The sequence below is a fragment of the Diceros bicornis genome, chromosome 5 (genome assembly GCF_020826845.1).
Source record: "Diceros bicornis minor isolate mBicDic1 chromosome 5, mDicBic1.mat.cur, whole genome shotgun sequence".
In the NCBI taxonomy this organism is placed as follows: Eukaryota; Metazoa; Chordata; class Mammalia; order Perissodactyla; family Rhinocerotidae; genus Diceros; species Diceros bicornis.
Genome location: NC_080744.1, coordinates 62,179,710 through 62,196,682, shown reverse-complemented (window position 1 = coordinate 62,196,682; position 16,973 = coordinate 62,179,710). Strand labels below are relative to the sequence as shown.

At 54.8% G+C, this 16,973-nt stretch overlaps 1 protein-coding gene across 2 annotated transcripts in view; it reads left to right on the top strand.

The window, feature by feature from the left end:
* ITGA11 (integrin subunit alpha 11) overlaps positions 1–15,425 on the top strand; it is a 117,653-nt gene extending 102,228 nt beyond the window's left edge. The window contains exons 21-30 of one of the 2 annotated variants that reach the window (XM_058541939.1): positions 1,907–2,011; positions 3,399–3,475; positions 5,199–5,288; positions 6,154–6,244; positions 7,727–7,840; positions 8,036–8,122; positions 9,483–9,593; positions 9,702–9,797; positions 13,215–13,328; positions 14,630–15,425. In XM_058541939.1, coding sequence (XP_058397922.1) covers positions 1,907–2,011; positions 3,399–3,475; positions 5,199–5,288; positions 6,154–6,244; positions 7,727–7,840; positions 8,036–8,122; positions 9,483–9,593; positions 9,702–9,797; positions 13,215–13,328; positions 14,630–14,665 — 921 coding nt within the window. In that variant the 3' untranslated portion in view covers positions 14,666–15,425. Of the gene's footprint in view, positions 1–1,906; positions 2,012–3,398; positions 3,476–5,198; positions 5,289–6,153; positions 6,245–7,726; positions 7,841–8,035; positions 8,123–9,482; positions 9,594–9,701; positions 9,798–13,214; positions 13,329–14,038 lie in introns of both variants that reach the window. The other variant, XM_058541938.1, reaches the window with a different exon arrangement.
* The last annotated feature ends 1,548 nt before the right edge of the window (positions 15,426–16,973 follow it).

The window sequence follows — 16,973 nt, the reverse complement described above, 5'->3', positions numbered from 1 at the left end:
CCCACACAAACCTACAGATACAGCCAAGGAAACACACATGCTCTGTACACATGCCACCAGGCACATGCAACACACATGCACCAATATGCAGACCCACACACACCTACAGATACAGCCAAGGAAACACACATGCTCTGTACACATGCAACCAGGCATATGCAACATACATGCACCAACATGCAGACCCACACACACCTACAGATGCAGCCAAAGAAACACACATGCTCTGTACGCATGCAACCAGGCGCATGCAACACACATGCACCAACATGCAGACCCACACACACAGACATGCCTTTACATCCACATGCAAATGCGGGCCCAGAGATATACGCAGGCATGTGTCCAGGCGGTGCCCAACAGTGCAGAGCCCAAGACAGGTACAAATAATCATCATGATTTGTTGTTAGTGCCATCAAATCCATTCCAACTCCTGGCAACCCTGTGGACAGCAGAGCAGAACCCTGCCCGGTCCTTTTGTGCCATCCTCTCACCTTCCTGTGCTGTATCAGACAATGCTCCGCTGCTATTTGTAGGGTTTTCATGGCCAATTTTTTCAGAAGTGGGTGGCCAGGTCCTTCTTCCTAATTTGTCTTAGTCTGGAAGCTCCTCTGAAACCTGTCCACCCTGGGTGACCCTGCTGGTATGTGAAATACCAGTGGCATGGCTTTCAGCATCACAGCAACACGCAGCTGCCACAGTATGACAGCCGACAGATGTATGGTGTGGTTTCCTGACCAGGAAACAAACCCAAGGCCGTGGCGGTGAAAGTGCTGCATCTTACCCACTGGACCACCAAGGCTGGCTGTCATAATGATAGCTGCCATATTGAGTGATGACACTATTCTGGGCATTGAACTAGGCCCTGCATTTACATGCATTGTATCATTTAATCCTCATAATACATGAGGCAGGTACTGCCGTCCCCATTTGACAGATGAGCAAAGCGAGACCCATGCAAATGAGTGCAGGGCCAACCAACAGCATCAGCTAGAGCACCATGTGCGAGTCCCCTCCCTCTGGCCCTGAGCTGAGCGGACACCCGTGCTAGCCCAGCGGGGCCCCAGCTCAGACAGGCTGGGGAAGCCCGGTGGCATTTCCCCCTAAACTCTGCCAACCTTTTTCTCAGTGGCCAACAGCCAGAGAGTGACCTGCTGTTGAGAGCCCTGAGCCAGACAGTGGTGGTAGGGTTTGAAGGGGGCGGAGTCACAGAAAAGAGAGAAAGAAGCACTGCTGGAAAGTCTGACGGCAGCAGAGGCTCCCGGGGATCTCCTGAGCAGGGAGCAGACACAGCCCTGCCCTGGGGGGGAAGCGGAATAGAGCCTCAGAGAGATCCCCCCCAAGCCCCGCCAGGAGGTCAGTGCACAACCTGCTCACTGTTATTCTGGATTACGAAGATCTCCGAGACCCCCAAAGCCTCGTTTCGTGGCTCAGAGAGATCCTTTCCCATCCCTCTGATGGAAGGATGTGCGGTCAATCAAAGGGCCGCGAAGCCAGAGGGAGGCAGGGCAGCCAGACTGGAGAGCCTTCAGAGCCCAGCCCCACCACTTTACAGTGGTCCCCGCTAGTTAGTCCAGTCTCTGGGCCTCACTGTCCCCACCTGTAAGCGGGATGATCAGTCCTGCATTCCGGGTTGCTACAGAGGGAATGACAAAGCATACACATGAGGGCCTGCCCCTCTCTCCACAACCGGGCCATTGATGAGCGCGGCCTCACCCTGCACTGTGCCCACCACACTTTCTACCCCTGACTCAAGCCACACCGGAGCCTCCGGGGCCCTGTGGTCCCAGGTCCCCTGGCCTGGGCTGCAGCTTCAGCACCGGCGGGCGGTGATGGGGAGGATGGCCCCAGACCTGGTCTCAGGCCCCGCCTGACTACTGCCTGTGCTGCCCCCACCCGCCCCCAGGACGACTCGGACGGCAGCGGCAGCATCGAGTGCGTGAACGAGGAGCGGAGACTCCACAGGAAAGTCTGCAATGTCAGCTACCCCTTCTTCCGGGCCAAGGCCAAGGTGGAGGCTGGGGCCGTGTGGGGGCGGGACCAGGGTGGGCACCGGGAGGCACAGGGGAGGCAAGAGAAATGGAAGTGAGCAGAGGGGAGGACTGAGAGGGATGGAGAGACCTGACAGTGGTTTTTAGAATATTAGATTTTTCTCCCATGAAATGACTTTCAAATGACCTGTTTAGTCCGCTGGCCCCAGGAGAGGACTCAGGCCTCTTCACCTCCAGGGGGTCCTGTCACTCTCCCACCACTCTCCCCGCCTCTTTCCCAATCCTGCTGTCCTTTATCCTAACAAGTCTTTAAATGTCTAGCCCCTGTCATCATGCCGTGCATGGGGAGAGATGGGGAGAAAAATGAACATTTCTTGAGCACCTACCATGTGCTTAGAAGTGCGTATGAAGAGACTGCGGGGTGTGTGAAGAGAGAAGCAAACCAGCTGGGAAAGGGAGGTAGATTCCATATTGTGGGGGCATTTGCCCATCACCCCTGGGCAGTGGGCAGCCACTGAAGGTTCTGGAGCAAGGGAAGACCTAACTGAGGCCAAGCTGTTTGTGAAGCGGGAACCAGACAGAGGACAGCTTGAGGCGGGAGCCAGCTGGGGAACAGCAGTGTGTTCCCCGGAGTAGGGTCTGCCAGGCCAGCCGGGGGATTAGGGCTCCTTGTCAAAGACTCTCCCCAGCGGGATACAAATCAGGACCCGGGGAGCAGCATACAGTACAAGCTTCCCCCCTACCCCAGCCACTTCCTGGGAAAATGGGGCCCCAAGGGCTCCTTGGGAAACCATATGAGGGCCAGACCCCGTCGAGCCCAGGGGTCTGTGCAAAGCCCCAGTAATGCCCCTGGTGGGGCAGAAGGCAGCTCAGATGTCACAGGAAAACAGTCAGGGGACCCAGGCCCCACTCCTGGACAAGGCCGAGGGAAGCATCAGGACCCATCAGAGTGGCAGGAGGGGCGCTGGACAAGGAGGCAGGTCCCCAGGGCAGCCTCAGCCCCACCACACACAAGAACAAGGCGGGGATGAGGCAGTCTTCTGGCCCCCACATCCTGCGGTGCTTGGTGATGGCCATCTCCCCTCTTGCCATCAAGTCCCCCACCCAGAAAATCTGCAGAAACAGTCTGAAGTTGGACTTGCTGTCTTCTAGTTGTCTTTAGCTAAAAACAGAAAAGGAGGAGGAGGGCGGGGCACTAGCTCCACAGCCAAGAAACCCCATCAGAGGAGCTGTTGTCTTTGGCGCGCCCCTCAGCAGCTCACGTTACTCCAGAACCTGGTCCTCCCTTCCCCCTGCCCATTCCCAGCCCAGAGAGGGCAGGGGCTGGGAGGGTGGGCCAGGGCTGGTCCGGCAACACCCACACACGCAGTCCCCGCCGCCCCAGCTCCAATGACTTCTTCCTTGCAGGTGGCTTTCCGTCTCGATTTCGAGTTCAGCAAATCCGTCTTCCTGCACCACCTGGAGATCCAGCTCATTGCGGGCAGGTCAGCGCCTTGCCGCTCCTTCTCCCTCCCAGCTCCACGCTCCCGGCCCTGTTCTGCTGCTCCCCACACTGAATGCCCCGGCAAGCCCTGTCCCTCACTGCCCCAACCCGGGAGGGCCCGGGGCCAATCCCCAAGTGTGGGCCAATCTGCTGCCTACTGTGCTGCCGCATTCTTCATTCTTGGGCGGTTTGGATATAAATAATCATACCCTTACCTTTATATGGAATTTAATATAGCAGTTATTTACAAACCCTACAGTTAGAAACCACTGTACATACAATATCTCAGTCACTCCTCACAGCAGACCCTTAAGAAGGCAAAGCAGGGATTATTCCCCACCCCACCTCCCAAGTGACAGGTAAGAAAAGGAAGCCTCAGAGAAGTTAAGTGAGTTTCCCAACAACACACAGCATGACACACAGCATGTAAATAGTGCGACTGGGAGCTGAATACGAGTTGTCCTGCTCTTTATCCAGTGCTCTTTCTGTCCTGGTCACCTCTCTCCCCTTGGAAATTTTTCCATTTTTAAAGGACCTTCCCTTACTCTGTGTGGGTCTCTCTGTCTGTCTCCCAGGCTGACACTGTGAACCACCTGGTGTCAGCAGTAAACATGCTAGGGGCAGGAAGGGAGTCAGGCTACTCTGTAGCCTTATACCTCCTCCTGAGAACTTCTCCACACTGAGAAATACATACCACAGGCAAACCCGACACCGACATTCCAACACACACACACGGGTCAGAGGTCACAGTAGGGCGAGGGATCAACACAGCAGCACGGCTGCAGGCTGGCGTCCTGGCTGTAGTTAACAAATGGTGCATTTTGGTGGACTTCTCACTTGACGTGACACCAGGTTTGTAAGCTATGTTAGTATCTTAGGGCCTCTCTCATGCCCTTCCCTGCTCTTAGAACACTGTCCCATCCTCACAGGATACAAATCCACTTGCAGAGTGTGTCATTGGCCCTGTAGGTGTCTGTGGGTGTCTGTGAATTAGGCACATGCGGGAGGGGGACACTGGGGTGTCTGTGTGTCAGGTATCCCTTTTCAACTAATCATCTATCCTGGGGTAAGGCTTCCAAAGGAAATGAAACAGTGTAGGTAACGAGCAGAAATCGTATATTTTTATGTCTAAAATTATTCGCCCTGTTCGTTCATGCTCAGATGTAAAGGGAAGCATATTTGACAACACTCCCTCCAAATGTCTCTGAATTTCACTCTCTGGCTTTTCCAAAACAGCAAGGCACCCTCAGCCGAGCTGCGGGAGCTGCCCCCATCCAGCCAGCGCGGGGGGATGGGTCAAGGATAGACAAACCACACTGCTAGGGAGGCCTCCTTGTCTTTGCCTCCCTTGGGCAGAGCGGGCAGCCTTTTCCTTTCGGGCCCACAGCACAGGATTTGCCCATCTGACAGATGAGGATGCTCAGCGAAGAGGGCACGGTCCCCCCAACTGCCATCCAAAGTCTCTCCCTGCCCCACACCAGCCCAGATGTGCTGCGCCTAAAAAGGCAGCAGGAAAGCTTATGTCACCAGTCCCCCGCCCCCCGGAGATGCCTCCGATTCCCTCCCTGGCTGTCCCAGTGCTGGCTGCTCAGCCCTAGACGAGCCAGGATGCTCCTCCTCAGTCTGACTTAGCTCCCTCCTGCTGCAGTGAAGCGGCCCGTGTGCTGGCTGGCCTGGGAGGAGGGAGGGCTGGCTCCCTCCTGACCTGCCTGGCTCTCCCGCAGTGACAGCGACGAGGAGGAGAGCACCAAGCAGGACAACACGGCGCTCCTGCGCCTCCACCTCAAGTACGAGGCCGACGTGCTCTTCACCAGGTGCGCGCGGGGCCCGGGGAGGGGAGGCACGGGGGTGTGAGGCCTAAGATGGGGCGCCCTCTGGGGGGCCCTCATAGGGTCGGAGGTCCCCGGGGCCGGGCGCAGTGCTGAGGGACGATGAGACGGAGCCAAGTGTATCCCTGAGGGGTCAGAGAGTGCAGCCCTGTTGTCCACGGTGGGGAGGTGGTGTCAAAATAGAGGAAGGAGGAGACAGCTGGCCCCCAGGAGCTCCCAGGTGGCTGGAAGGGGAGGGCCAGGGCAGCGGGGGGCATCCACCCAGGTGCAGGCAATAAGTGGGGGCAGGGTCTATAGAGAACTTTGAAACGGTAATAAAACCTACTAAAACGCCGTCTGCTTTTCATTACTCCATGCACTAGCAATTCTAAACAGTGTAGGGAGAAAACGCTCCTCCCACAGGGCAGACTGCTCCCCCGCCGTCCACTCCACTTGGTGGGCCGTGGGTCCCCGTCTGTCCTCTGAGAGCTCCCAGGTGGATGGAGAAGTCAGGACACAACAGCAAACACAGCAAGAAAGTTCAGGTCTCCCCCAGCCACCGCTAGAGGCTGGAACGGTGCACAGGGGGAGAGTTCATGCTCAGAGAGGCCAGGGCAGGGATGGCAAACAACTGGCTCTTCTGGCTCATGCCCATCCCCGACACTAGTCAGACGCAGCTAATTGATCTCAGCCATTTAATCCTGCTGAGCCTCAGAATCCTTCCCAACACAGCACTCCCGACGGACACAAGAGGAAACCTATTTTCTGTGGTCTGGGGGAGGCAGGCACATGCCCACACCCTCTTTCATTCATTTATCCATCTAGCCAACACTGACTGAGCTCACAGCGGCCCTGTCCTCTGTCTCTGCAGGAGCAGCAGCCTGAGCTACTACGAGGTCAAGCCCAACAGCTCACTGGAGACATATGAGGGCATCGGGCCTCCCTTCAGCTGCGTCTTCAAGGTAAGGCTGGAGGGAGCCAGGAGGGAGTGAAGGACAGGAGCTGAGGATGCCCCATTTGGGAGGGGAGGAATCTGGAATCATTGCCAGTGCCTGGGGGTCAGCCTCAACCCTGCTGCCCACTCACTGTGTGACTTAAGGCAAGTTACATCCCCTCTCTGGGCCTCTCAGTTCTCATCTGGAAAATTACAGGGCTGGACTGGGAGCATGTATCCATGAAGATTAGGTGTGGCTGAATATAATTTTTAAAATATAAAAAACAGTGGTCTAGGGGCCGGCCCGGTGGTGCAAGTGGTTAAGTGCGCGTGCTCTGCTGCAGAGGCCCAGGGTTCACCGGTTCAGATCCCGGGCACACACCAACGCACCCCTTGGCAAGCCATGCTGTGGTGGCATCCCATATAAAGTGGAGGAAGATGGGCACGGATGTTAGCCCAGGGGCAGCCTTCCTCAGCAAAAAAAAAAAAAAAAAAAAAAGAGGAGGATTGGCAGATGTTAGCACAGGGCTGATCTTCCTCACACACACACGAAAAAAACAGTGGTCTAAACACACCAGGGTTTATTCTCTCCCATAAAAGAAGGCCAGAGTTGGCAGCTTCACAGAGTCATTGGGGACTGGGTCTCCTTCTGTCTGTCTGTTCCACCATCCTCTGCATGCAATTATCAGCCTCTCAAGTTCACCTCATAGTCCAAGATGGCTGCAGCTCCAGCCATCACATTCTCATTCCAGGCAGCAAGAAGAAGGAAGGGGAGAAGAGCATGCCCCTCTCTACTAAGGAATGAACTCCTTGGCAGTTCCTCACACTTCCACTTACCTCTCATTGTCCAGCACGTTGTGATTTAGCTGTAAGGGAGGCAAGGAAATGCAGTTTTTGTCTCGGTTTCTGTTACTAAAGGAAGGAGAAGGAGAATTAGGAGGCAGGTTAGCAGTCTCTGCCACAGTGGGGCCCGCTGTCTTCCCCACCCCTGAACTGCTGTGTGAGAGCCCCAGGTTATATTCCTGATCTTTCTGATTCCAAGCCCTGCTTGTCATCACTGCTGCTCTGACACCGGATGTGTCACAGCTAGAATGTGAACTATCACACACTATTTATATCCTTTATTAATTAATGATTCTCTCTCATAATAAATTAATTGCTGTCACCATCTCCATCCCCGGCCTCTGCCCAGGGTGGCCGCCAGCACCAGGCTACAAAATCTCCACAGCCAAGAGAGGCTGGAAATGGAAGGGACCCTTGCTCTCCAGCCTCATGGCCCCCGCTGACTTGTCCTCAGCCTCCGGGAGCCCACGCTCCTTCAGCGCTGTCACGCACTTTCATCAGGGCAGCCCCCAGGCCAGGATTTGGCAGAGCTGTAGAGCTTCTACAGCCTATTTCCCAGGCCTGGCTGGGGGGATCGCCACCCCCAGGGGCTGGTTGGTCCCTCTGGACCTCGTCCTCCACCCCCCATCTGCTGCTGTGTGCACTGACGCCCCCCCTCCGGCCACAGGTCCAGAACTTGGGCTTGTTCCCCATCCACGGCGTGGTGATGAAGATCACCATTCCTATCGCCACCAGGGGCGGCAACCGCCTGCTGATGCTGAGGGACTTCCGCACTGACCAGGTACCGATGCCCTTGGGAGCTGGCTTAGGGGAGGGGACCAGAAGGAGTGTCCCCAAGTCCTCAGACCTCAGCTCCTTCCCCCAGGCCCAGGGCCAGCTGGGCCCTCTCTGGGAAGAGGAGGAGAAAAGAGCATCCCTGGGCTGCCGAGTCTGCCGGCGCTGGCTGTGAGGCTGGTTGTGTGTGTCCCTTGTGCAGGTGAACGCGTCCTGTAACATCTGGGGGAACAGCACCGAGTACCGGCAGGCCCCCACAGAGGAAGACTTGAGTCGAGCCCCACAGCTGGTGAGTGTCCCCCACGGGTCTGGGAGTGGGGGAAGCCGAGTGCTGCCCACATGGGGCTCTCTCTCTCCTTATCCAATAGTGGTCACTAAGAGCTCGCTGGGCACCTGTGTGCGCCCAGCCTCAAACCAAAAGGAAACAGAATGAGGAAAAGATACTTCTTGCCCTTAGTGAGCTCACCATCTTGCAGGGGACACAAGAGTGAGTGCGGAAGAAGCCAGAGAACAAGCCATGATATGTGTCAAGAGAGTGACAGTAGGAGTGGACAACCTGGGCCATAAACGGACAGGGATAGGGGACTTGCCCCTGAGCCTAAAAGGGCCGGCAGGATAAGCCAAGGGAAGGGGAAGGAGCCATGGGGCCAGAACACACATGGCTTGTCTTGGAGACGTTGACCATGACCGCAAGACACCTGTTAGTCTCCAGGTTTATGTTCTCCAGGCTGCCTCTGTCCCCAGATACCAATTTCTGAGCATGCTTTCACTATTCCTTACCCAGACAAAAATCTTAGCTGTTTTAGTTTTATTTCCCCAAACAAGGGCCTCACAACAAGCATTTTTTGAGTGTAGTGCACTTAAGACTTGGGCTCTGGTGGGGAGGAGGTGGCTGCAAGAGAGCGACACAAATAACTGTCACCTAATACATTCTAATTATGTGTCTGATGATTTGTTTGGGTTTTCTATTAAGATGGTATCATCTGCAAATAATACTAGTTTTAGCTTTACCATTCAATCCGTATAAATTGTTTTTCTCATCTTATTGCTCTGGCTAGGACCCCCAGGGCAATGGTAAATAGAAATGACGACAGTCTTGTCTTGATGATTATTTTAAAGGAATTGTTTTTAATTTTTCATTATTAAATATGATACTTGCCAAAGGTTTTTTATAAACACCCTTTATTCAAACTCAGAAACTTCCCTGGGAGTTTTTATCATAAACAGAAGTTGGATTTCCTAGAATGCTTTTTCTGCATCTATTGCAATAATCATTTAATTTTTTCCTTTAATCTGTTTGTATGGTGACGACATTTATAGGTTCCGTAACAGTGAACCAAAGTTCTGTTCCTGGCATACACCCTGGCATGCACAACTTCAAATGGAGCATCAGAAATGCCATCCTTACCTTGCCCTCCAGCCATCCCCTGGCTGCCCCAGCCCATGTGTGCCCCATCCCACCGCTCTCCTTGTCCCCTGTCCTCTGCCCCTCCCCACCAGGAGCAACCCCACTTAGTCAAGCAGTGCACTGAGCCATCTCTCTGGCAGCCCACGCCTCTGCTCACACTCTCAGGTCATCACTAGGCTAGCTGCACCCCCTGCTCCCCTCAAAGCCGGGCTGCTCACCCCAGACCCACCGTCTCTTTCAGAATCACAGCAACTCTGACGTCGTCTCCATCAGCTGCAACGTGAGGCTGGCCCCCAACCAGGAAATCAATTTCCATCTGCTGGGGAACCTGTGGTTGAGATCCCTGAAGGTGGTAAGTAGAGTGCCTGGGTGAGGCTGGAAGGAAGAAAGGAAGGAGGTGGGTGCCGGGGAGCCTCCCCGTGGGGAGGGCCAGCTTCTGACGAGGCCTCTGCTCATACAGCTCAAGTACAAGCTGATGAAGATCGCGGTCCATGCAGCCTTGCAGAGGCAGTTCCACAGTCCCTTCATCTTCCGCGAGGAGGATCCCAGCCGCCAGGTGAGCCCCTGGGAGCCCTGCCGACGTGGCCATGGGCCAGGCCAGCTCAGGAAGAGGTTGCCCCTTCCCCTGAGCTTCCCTTCAACCCCAGCCCGTGTGATCCTGCAGCGGAGAGATGGACAGATCTGCCAGTGGTTAGTGCAGCAGCAGAGAGGGAAAAAGCAAGACAAATAGGCCATTAGGGGCAAAAGTGGCGAGGAGGCCAGAAGTAGGCATTTGCCCCAGGGGACCCCACCAGCCATGAGGCTGGGTCTTGGGCAGCCTGGCAGCCTAGAATGACCATCCCACCCCTCTCCTTCCCATCCATTCCCACCTCAAATCTAATGACATGCACATGACATGTGCTTTAGAAGTCTGGCGGTGAATCTGCGACGACCAACGGGTGTGAGATGCCTTAGTATTGGGACTCTTGTGAATGGGGTAAAACCAGATTGTCGCAGGCCAGACTGGCTTGAATCGGGGTCCAGGAGAGGGATGAGGCTCTGTGGGGTGATCTCCTGGGAAAATGAGAAGCTGGGTCTCGAGGAAAAGTGCAGTCCTCCGGAAAGAGACGGGTGTCTCAGGCATGGGACACTGCTGCCCTCCACTGGCCACGTCCCTGAACCGCGGCCTGGGCTCCAGGGGGCACTCCGGTACCAGACGCCGAGTTAACCCCAGCCCCACCCAGGAGACGCTGGAAAGCAAAATAGGCATGGTCAGAAAGCTAGACCTTAATGACACACAAATATCCATCACAAACATGATGGCAGTATGCCAGGCAGGGGGGCAGCGGGCACAGAAGTGCAGAAGCAGCACTCGGGGGGCCCACCTAGGGAGAGGTTTTATTTGCTCGTTCATTCAGCCTTTGTGGGTGCTCCTCCTATGACTCAGACCCCCAGGGGACACAGAGATGAATTAGGCAGACAAGAGGACAATAAAGCATGGGTGCCATCTGGGGGTGAGCACAGGTACTGGGGCTGTCAGAGCGAGGGATGTCCAGGGACAGCTTTCTGGAGACAGTCCACCTGAACTGAATCTTAAGAGATATGTTGGAATTTTCCAGGCAACCAAGAGAGAAGAGACGTGGTACAGGCACGCACACGTACACACACACACACACACACACACACACACACACTACCCCTCTCTCCACACTAGTTCGTGTCTTTTAAGTGAATTCTCTTTCTCCTTCCACTCCCACTTCCCCCCCAGACAATCCCTCTTATACTCTCTGGATGCCTCACTTCTCTTTTAGAAATCCAGCTGCCCAAGTGTAAGCCCCTGCTGGCCTGGCTCTGTGCTCAGTGCCAGGGTAGGAAGGCAGAGCAACGTCTCAGCCTTCAGGGATGGGAAGAGAACATATAAGGGACCTGCCATTCTTTGAGCCCTAACTACGTGCCAGGCACTGTAACAGACACTGTACGTGCCATCTTGCCGCCTGTTCACAGCGCTGTGAGGTACATCATACCAGCTCCATTTTTCAGATATGGAAACTGAGGCTGAGAGAAGGTAGAAGGGGAGTAGTGACTTGCCTCAAGTTGAAGAGTGAATCGGTGGCCAAGCCAGGACTCTACCGTGCTGTTGCAGGGGTCCATTCATTCAGTCATTCAACATGTGGACTGAGCTCCTCCCCTGTCCCAGGACTGCTCCAGACACCGAGGACAGGGCAGTGGACAAAACAGATAGAGCTCCTGCTCTGCTGGAGCTGATATTCTAGGCAGGAAGACAGCAATAAACATAAGTATACACGATGTCAAGAAGTGATAAGGTTGGCCAAAAAAAAGGCAGTTACATAAGGATGGAGACCCAGGGGGTGCTGTTTTATACAGGGACATTGGGAAAAGTCTCTCCAGTAAAGCAACATCAGACAGAGACTATGAGGACTATTTTTTTTCTAATGTAACAAGACCATGTTTAATGAACATCAAAGTTGGTGATACAGGTGAGGGCTGTGGCGCTCAGAGGAAGGGAGGGCAGCTAGGGCTGCAGTAGTGGGGGGGTGAGCAGTGACACCACCTCCCAGCACCTCTCCCCTCACTAGGGACCCCCACTGTCCCCCTCGAAGCCTCTCAGCAGTCCCATAGGGACAGCAGAGCAGGATGGCTGGCCCCATTTTACAATTGGGGAAACTGAGTTCCATACAGGAGTGTCACATGGGGTCTCCAGGGAAAGCCTTACAGGCAGAGGGAACAGCAATGCAAAGGGCGTGTGCTTGGTGTGCTGGAGGCTAGGTGGCTGGAGGGCTGGACTAGAGAGCAAAGGAGAGAGTAGGAGATGAAGTCAGCATGGTAAGCAGGGCCGGAGAGTGTAGGGCCTTGCAGGCCAGGGCAAGGACTCTATTTTTCCCTCTGAATGAGATGGGAAGACATGGGGGGCTCTGAGCAGAAGAGAGAATAGATCTGCCTTGTCTGCCTCTGTCTGCCATGCCGAGAACAGACTGCTCGGGGCGAGGCAGAAGCAGGTTACTACAATCTCCAGATGGTGCTGGAGTCCACGTGGGTATCAAAGTCAGTCACTGACACAACATAAGGTTTCCAGCCTGAGCAACAGCAAGGAAGGACAATGCTGCCCTTTGCTTTGATGGGAAAGACGGTGAAGGAACAGGTTTGAGGGTGAGTAGCGGGATCAAGAGTTTGTTTCAGGACCTGTTAGAGATGCCACACTGGCCGAGCAGGCAGTTGGATATGAGTCTGGAATTCAGGGGAGTTCAGGTGAAAGGAAGCAACATGGAGGTGGTCAGCGCAGAGCCAGGTGAAGCCCATGACTGAGTGAGTCGCCCACGGCTACAGGCAGACTTGCAGGACCCTGGGCACCTTTGCCTTCAGGGTCCCTCCCTCCATAAAAAAATTTTTAATTATTATTTTATGGCTGTGTTCATATAAAGACAAATATAATCCAGGCAAGATTATATTTGTTTTTTTCTCCTCATTTTAAAAAAAATTAGGATGTTTTCGTGGGTCCCTAAAAGCACTGTGGGCCCTGGGCACTGTGCCCACGGTGCCTGCTGGGTCGGCGGCCCTGAGCTCAGCAGGGAGTGACTGCAGATGAAGAGGTCCAAGGACGGACCCACCAGACACCCCAACATTTGGAAGTTTGTGAGATGATGAGGAAGCAGCAAAGAAAACAAGAAAGAGGAGCCCACGTGGTCCGAGGAGAATCCAGGGAGAGTGGAGTGGCCTGAGGCCAAAGGCAGAAAGGGTCTCAAAAGAGGAGGTGGGATCATCTGGGTCACTTAACTCAGGTGTCCACTGTGCAGAGGCCGGGAGCTCTGAGGTCTCTGCTGGCTGGGTGCCACCATCCCTCCAGCATCTCCCTGAGGCAGGGGATGCCACTCTCCACTAGGTTCTAGCTGTCTCCTGCCCTCCAGCCCTGCCCCAGGCTGCCACCCGGACCCAGAACAGTAATGCTATTGACCTGGCCCCACCTCTCCCCTTGCAGATCACGTTTGAGATTTCCAAGCAAGAAGACTCCCAGATCCCCATCTGGATCATTGTGGGCAGCACACTGGGGGGCCTCCTGCTGCTGGCCCTGCTGGTCCTGGCACTGTGGAAGGTGAGGGCACCCTGGGGGGCAGGAGCAACATCCCTGCTGGTTGGCCCAGGCCTGGACTCCCACCTCTAGGCTCTATGGCCAGTCCCATGTTCTCCTCCCCATGGGAGCTGGCATCCACCTGGCCTCCTCCCCAGTTCTTGCCTGCTGCTGCCACAGCGTCCAGCCCTCACCACAGCAGGCAGATTGGCTAGGGCCACCAGAGGGCACTCAACCTATGGCTCTGACCCTCTTGTGGGCTCCTTTGAGAACCTGATGAAAGCTAGGGTTCCTCTTATCAGAAAAAAAGCAAGTACACACAACCACAAAATTTCTCCAACTAAGTCAGGCTGTTAACAAACCCCCCAATGCCCTTCTCTGTCTCTGAGCCTCAGGTTAAGAACCCCTGGTCTCAACCTCTCCTGTTACAGATACGGTGAGGGAGGCCCAGAGAGGAGCATTGACTGGGGCAGGGTCACACAGCATGACTTCCTGTCTCCTGCCCTAGGCTCCACCCACCCCATTCCAGAGCCCCCTCCCCAATTTAAGTGGCCCACTGTGGGCCCACAGGGGAGTTGGGCAGGGGGGGTGGGTACACAGCACGAGCTAGGGTATTCAGGGAAGACTTCTGCAAGAAGATGCCTGAGGACAGTTAGTGGAGGGAGAGCAGGGAGGGGAGACAGGCCTTGTCCACCCTGCCCACCCCTGAGACTTCTGCCTTTGCCTCCCCACAGCTCGGCTTTTTTAAAAATGCCAAGCGCAGGAGGGAGCCCAGCCTGGACCCCCCCCCCAAAGTGCTGGAGTGAGGCTCCCGAGGAGGCTGCAAGTCGATGGGGGCCAGGACCCCAGCCCAGGCGGTGTGCAGGCCCAGGCCCGGGACCCCACCGAGCTGGGGCGGACAGGACGCCAGCTCGCTTTGCACTTGACCTCATCTCCTGAGAGAGGAGCCTGCTCCCTCTGGAAAGGAAGTCAAGCCAGTTTAAGAGGGACTGCCCTACTGGTTGACCAAGACACCTCCAACACAGATCCCTAGGGACTTAAAGGGACACACACACACACACACACACACACAAGACACACCCCACAGCCTCCCCCAGGCTCTGTGGGGGCATTTGCTGCCCCCACCACTAAGGTGCTAGGAATTCCTAATCATTCCCATCCTCAGAAGAAACCCGGAGAGGAGACTGCAAACTGCAAACCCACTCTGCACACTCCAGGCCTCTAGTTCCAAAAGGACCCAATGGGACAGCGGATCCGAATTCTGCACTGTCCTTCCACCCCCTCACTGCCAATGGCTCCCGAGTCATGCCCACCTCCTTCCCCAGGACAGAAGAGAGGCCCCCGGAGCTCCCCATGACTGAGCCCAAGCCCAAGGGCTTGGTAGTGACAGCTGCCGGCCAGGGGTGAAGACAGACTCTGGGACCTGGGACGTGGAGACTGTGATGGACGGGCAGCGGGGACCCCGCCCCGTGATGGGAGACCGGCCGACTCTCCACCCCAAGCGTTCGCAAGGACCGCGCCCCGCACGCTCCGCCAGGCGCTCGCGGCCCCGCCGCACCCCTCGGCTGCCGGCCCTCCCGCTTTTGTTCTTAGGTACCTCGCGGAGGCGTGTGCATGACGCAGTCCCTGGGGCCTCGCATCCCCTCGTCTTCCTGCTCAGCCTGCCCTGCCCGACGCGCTGGCCTGGCTGCAGGCGGGGCAGCAGGGGTAGGCGCAGGGGGCCGCCCCTCCCTGCATCACCCCCCTCCCTACACACACACAGCCTCCTATCCCTCCTTCCGCCCACCCGTGCACGGGAGAAGGGCTCAGCCGGCGCTGCTTGAGGGGTCCTCTCTGGAACGCACTGAATAAAGCCGGTGCAGGTACCCGCGAGCCTGTGCAACCTCGGTGGCAAACACCTGATCCGCCGGTCTGTGGGACAAGTGGTACCACAGTGACTGAGCCCCGAGGACAGGAGGCACACCTGGTGCCCAGCCGAGTAATTTATGCCTTAACTTTGTTTTGAGGTAGAAATGAAAGGGGGGATACATCAAAGGCATCTGTCCCCCTGTTACATAGAATGACCTTTACTGTCGTAAATATTTGTAAGAATTTTTTTTAAAAATACAGTATTTAAAAACAACCAAGGTGCTGACATCCCGTCTGTGAGCAGAGCATGTCATAACGAGCCACTCTTTTCCCTGAAGGAGAGGAGGTGGGTGAGGGGCTCCCTGCTTCCTCCTTTTCTCTCTAAAGGTTGGGAAGGGACTGGTCCACCATGTGCTCCCTACAACATCCCCTCCACGTGGCTGCCTGGCCTGGGATGGCCATCTCCAGTGATGTGGCACTCCCTCCCTCCCAACACCGCCCACTCCATCTTTGGCCAGTTTGGATGGTTGAAACCCACATGTCACTTAGCTTCTACCCCTTAGTTCCACCTCCTCCCTCTCAGGCCTCCCAGACTTCTCCAAGCTAGCATTTCAGTGCTGATCTTCTCACACTCTGACTTCGAGTTTCTTCACCATTACACACAAGCTGCTCTTAAACCAAGTTGTCTCCATTCTATTCTTGTGCCATTGGACTCCCAGGAAGCCAGAAGCAGACTCTTAGAAATTATTTCATCTTGTTGCCCCATGAGGACATTCAGAACCAGAGACATTGAGAGATAGTCCTAGGTTCCACAGCAAAATTAAGACTAATCTCAGGACTGCTGTCCTCGAATTCTAGCCCAGCCTCAGAAGGGCTTAGTCAAAGAGCAGAAGGAATTGATATAAAGTAACTCTCTGGGAATATTTTTGCTCAAATGGTGAAACCAAATCAGAAGGAAACATTTTAAAATCATATTTCGAGTCATTACCCTCATGAATAGAGTAACCTGGCTAAAGGAGAAGCAATGAGCCCACACTCAGAAGCACCTTGTTTGACTTAGTACCAAGTCTTCTGTCAAACACCATCAACTCAGAGAATGCTTTTATGTGAAATCTTACTTTTAGAGATTGGCATTCACATTTTGTAAATTGTCACATGCAATCACACTGTAGGCCAAACAAAATGTGTCTGCAGGTCACATGCAGCAGAGGTCACCAAATTGCAACCTCTGGACTCTCAGAGGCAGCCTTTACCCCAGGACTCCACAGTCCCCCCACACCTTCCCCCAGTCCTATACCAAGAACAACTAAATGGTCAAAAGGTGGAAAAATGGGAGGCTTGTATCTTCAAGGCCTTCAGCCCTTGCATTGTGTTTCCGTCTTCTTCTCTTTCTCTTATCAGTTCTCCCTTTTTGAATTTATTTGCTCTGGGGTATAAATGTCCAAGACTGGCCTTGAGAGTGCCGGGTAGGGCAAGCAGAGAAGATCCATTTTATAGACAGTAAAGCCTCATGATAGAGCAATGTTTGTCAGGCCTGGCTGCACATTAGAATCACCTGGGAGCTTTAAAAGATACTTAGGCAGGGGCCCCACCTCAGGGACTCAGATTTAACTGGTTGGGAGAGGGGCTAGGACATCATTTTGGTTTCAAAGTTCCCTGGTGACTCTAATGTGAGAGTTGAGGTCAACAGGCAGGTAATATATGGCTAGAAAACAAACAAGTGGTTAACATGCATAGGTGACCTTCTGTGAGGAGTAACGGGAACTGTGCTGTCATCGTCATGTTGTTCAAGTTCACTCAGCCCCGGCCTGGAGTTTGGCA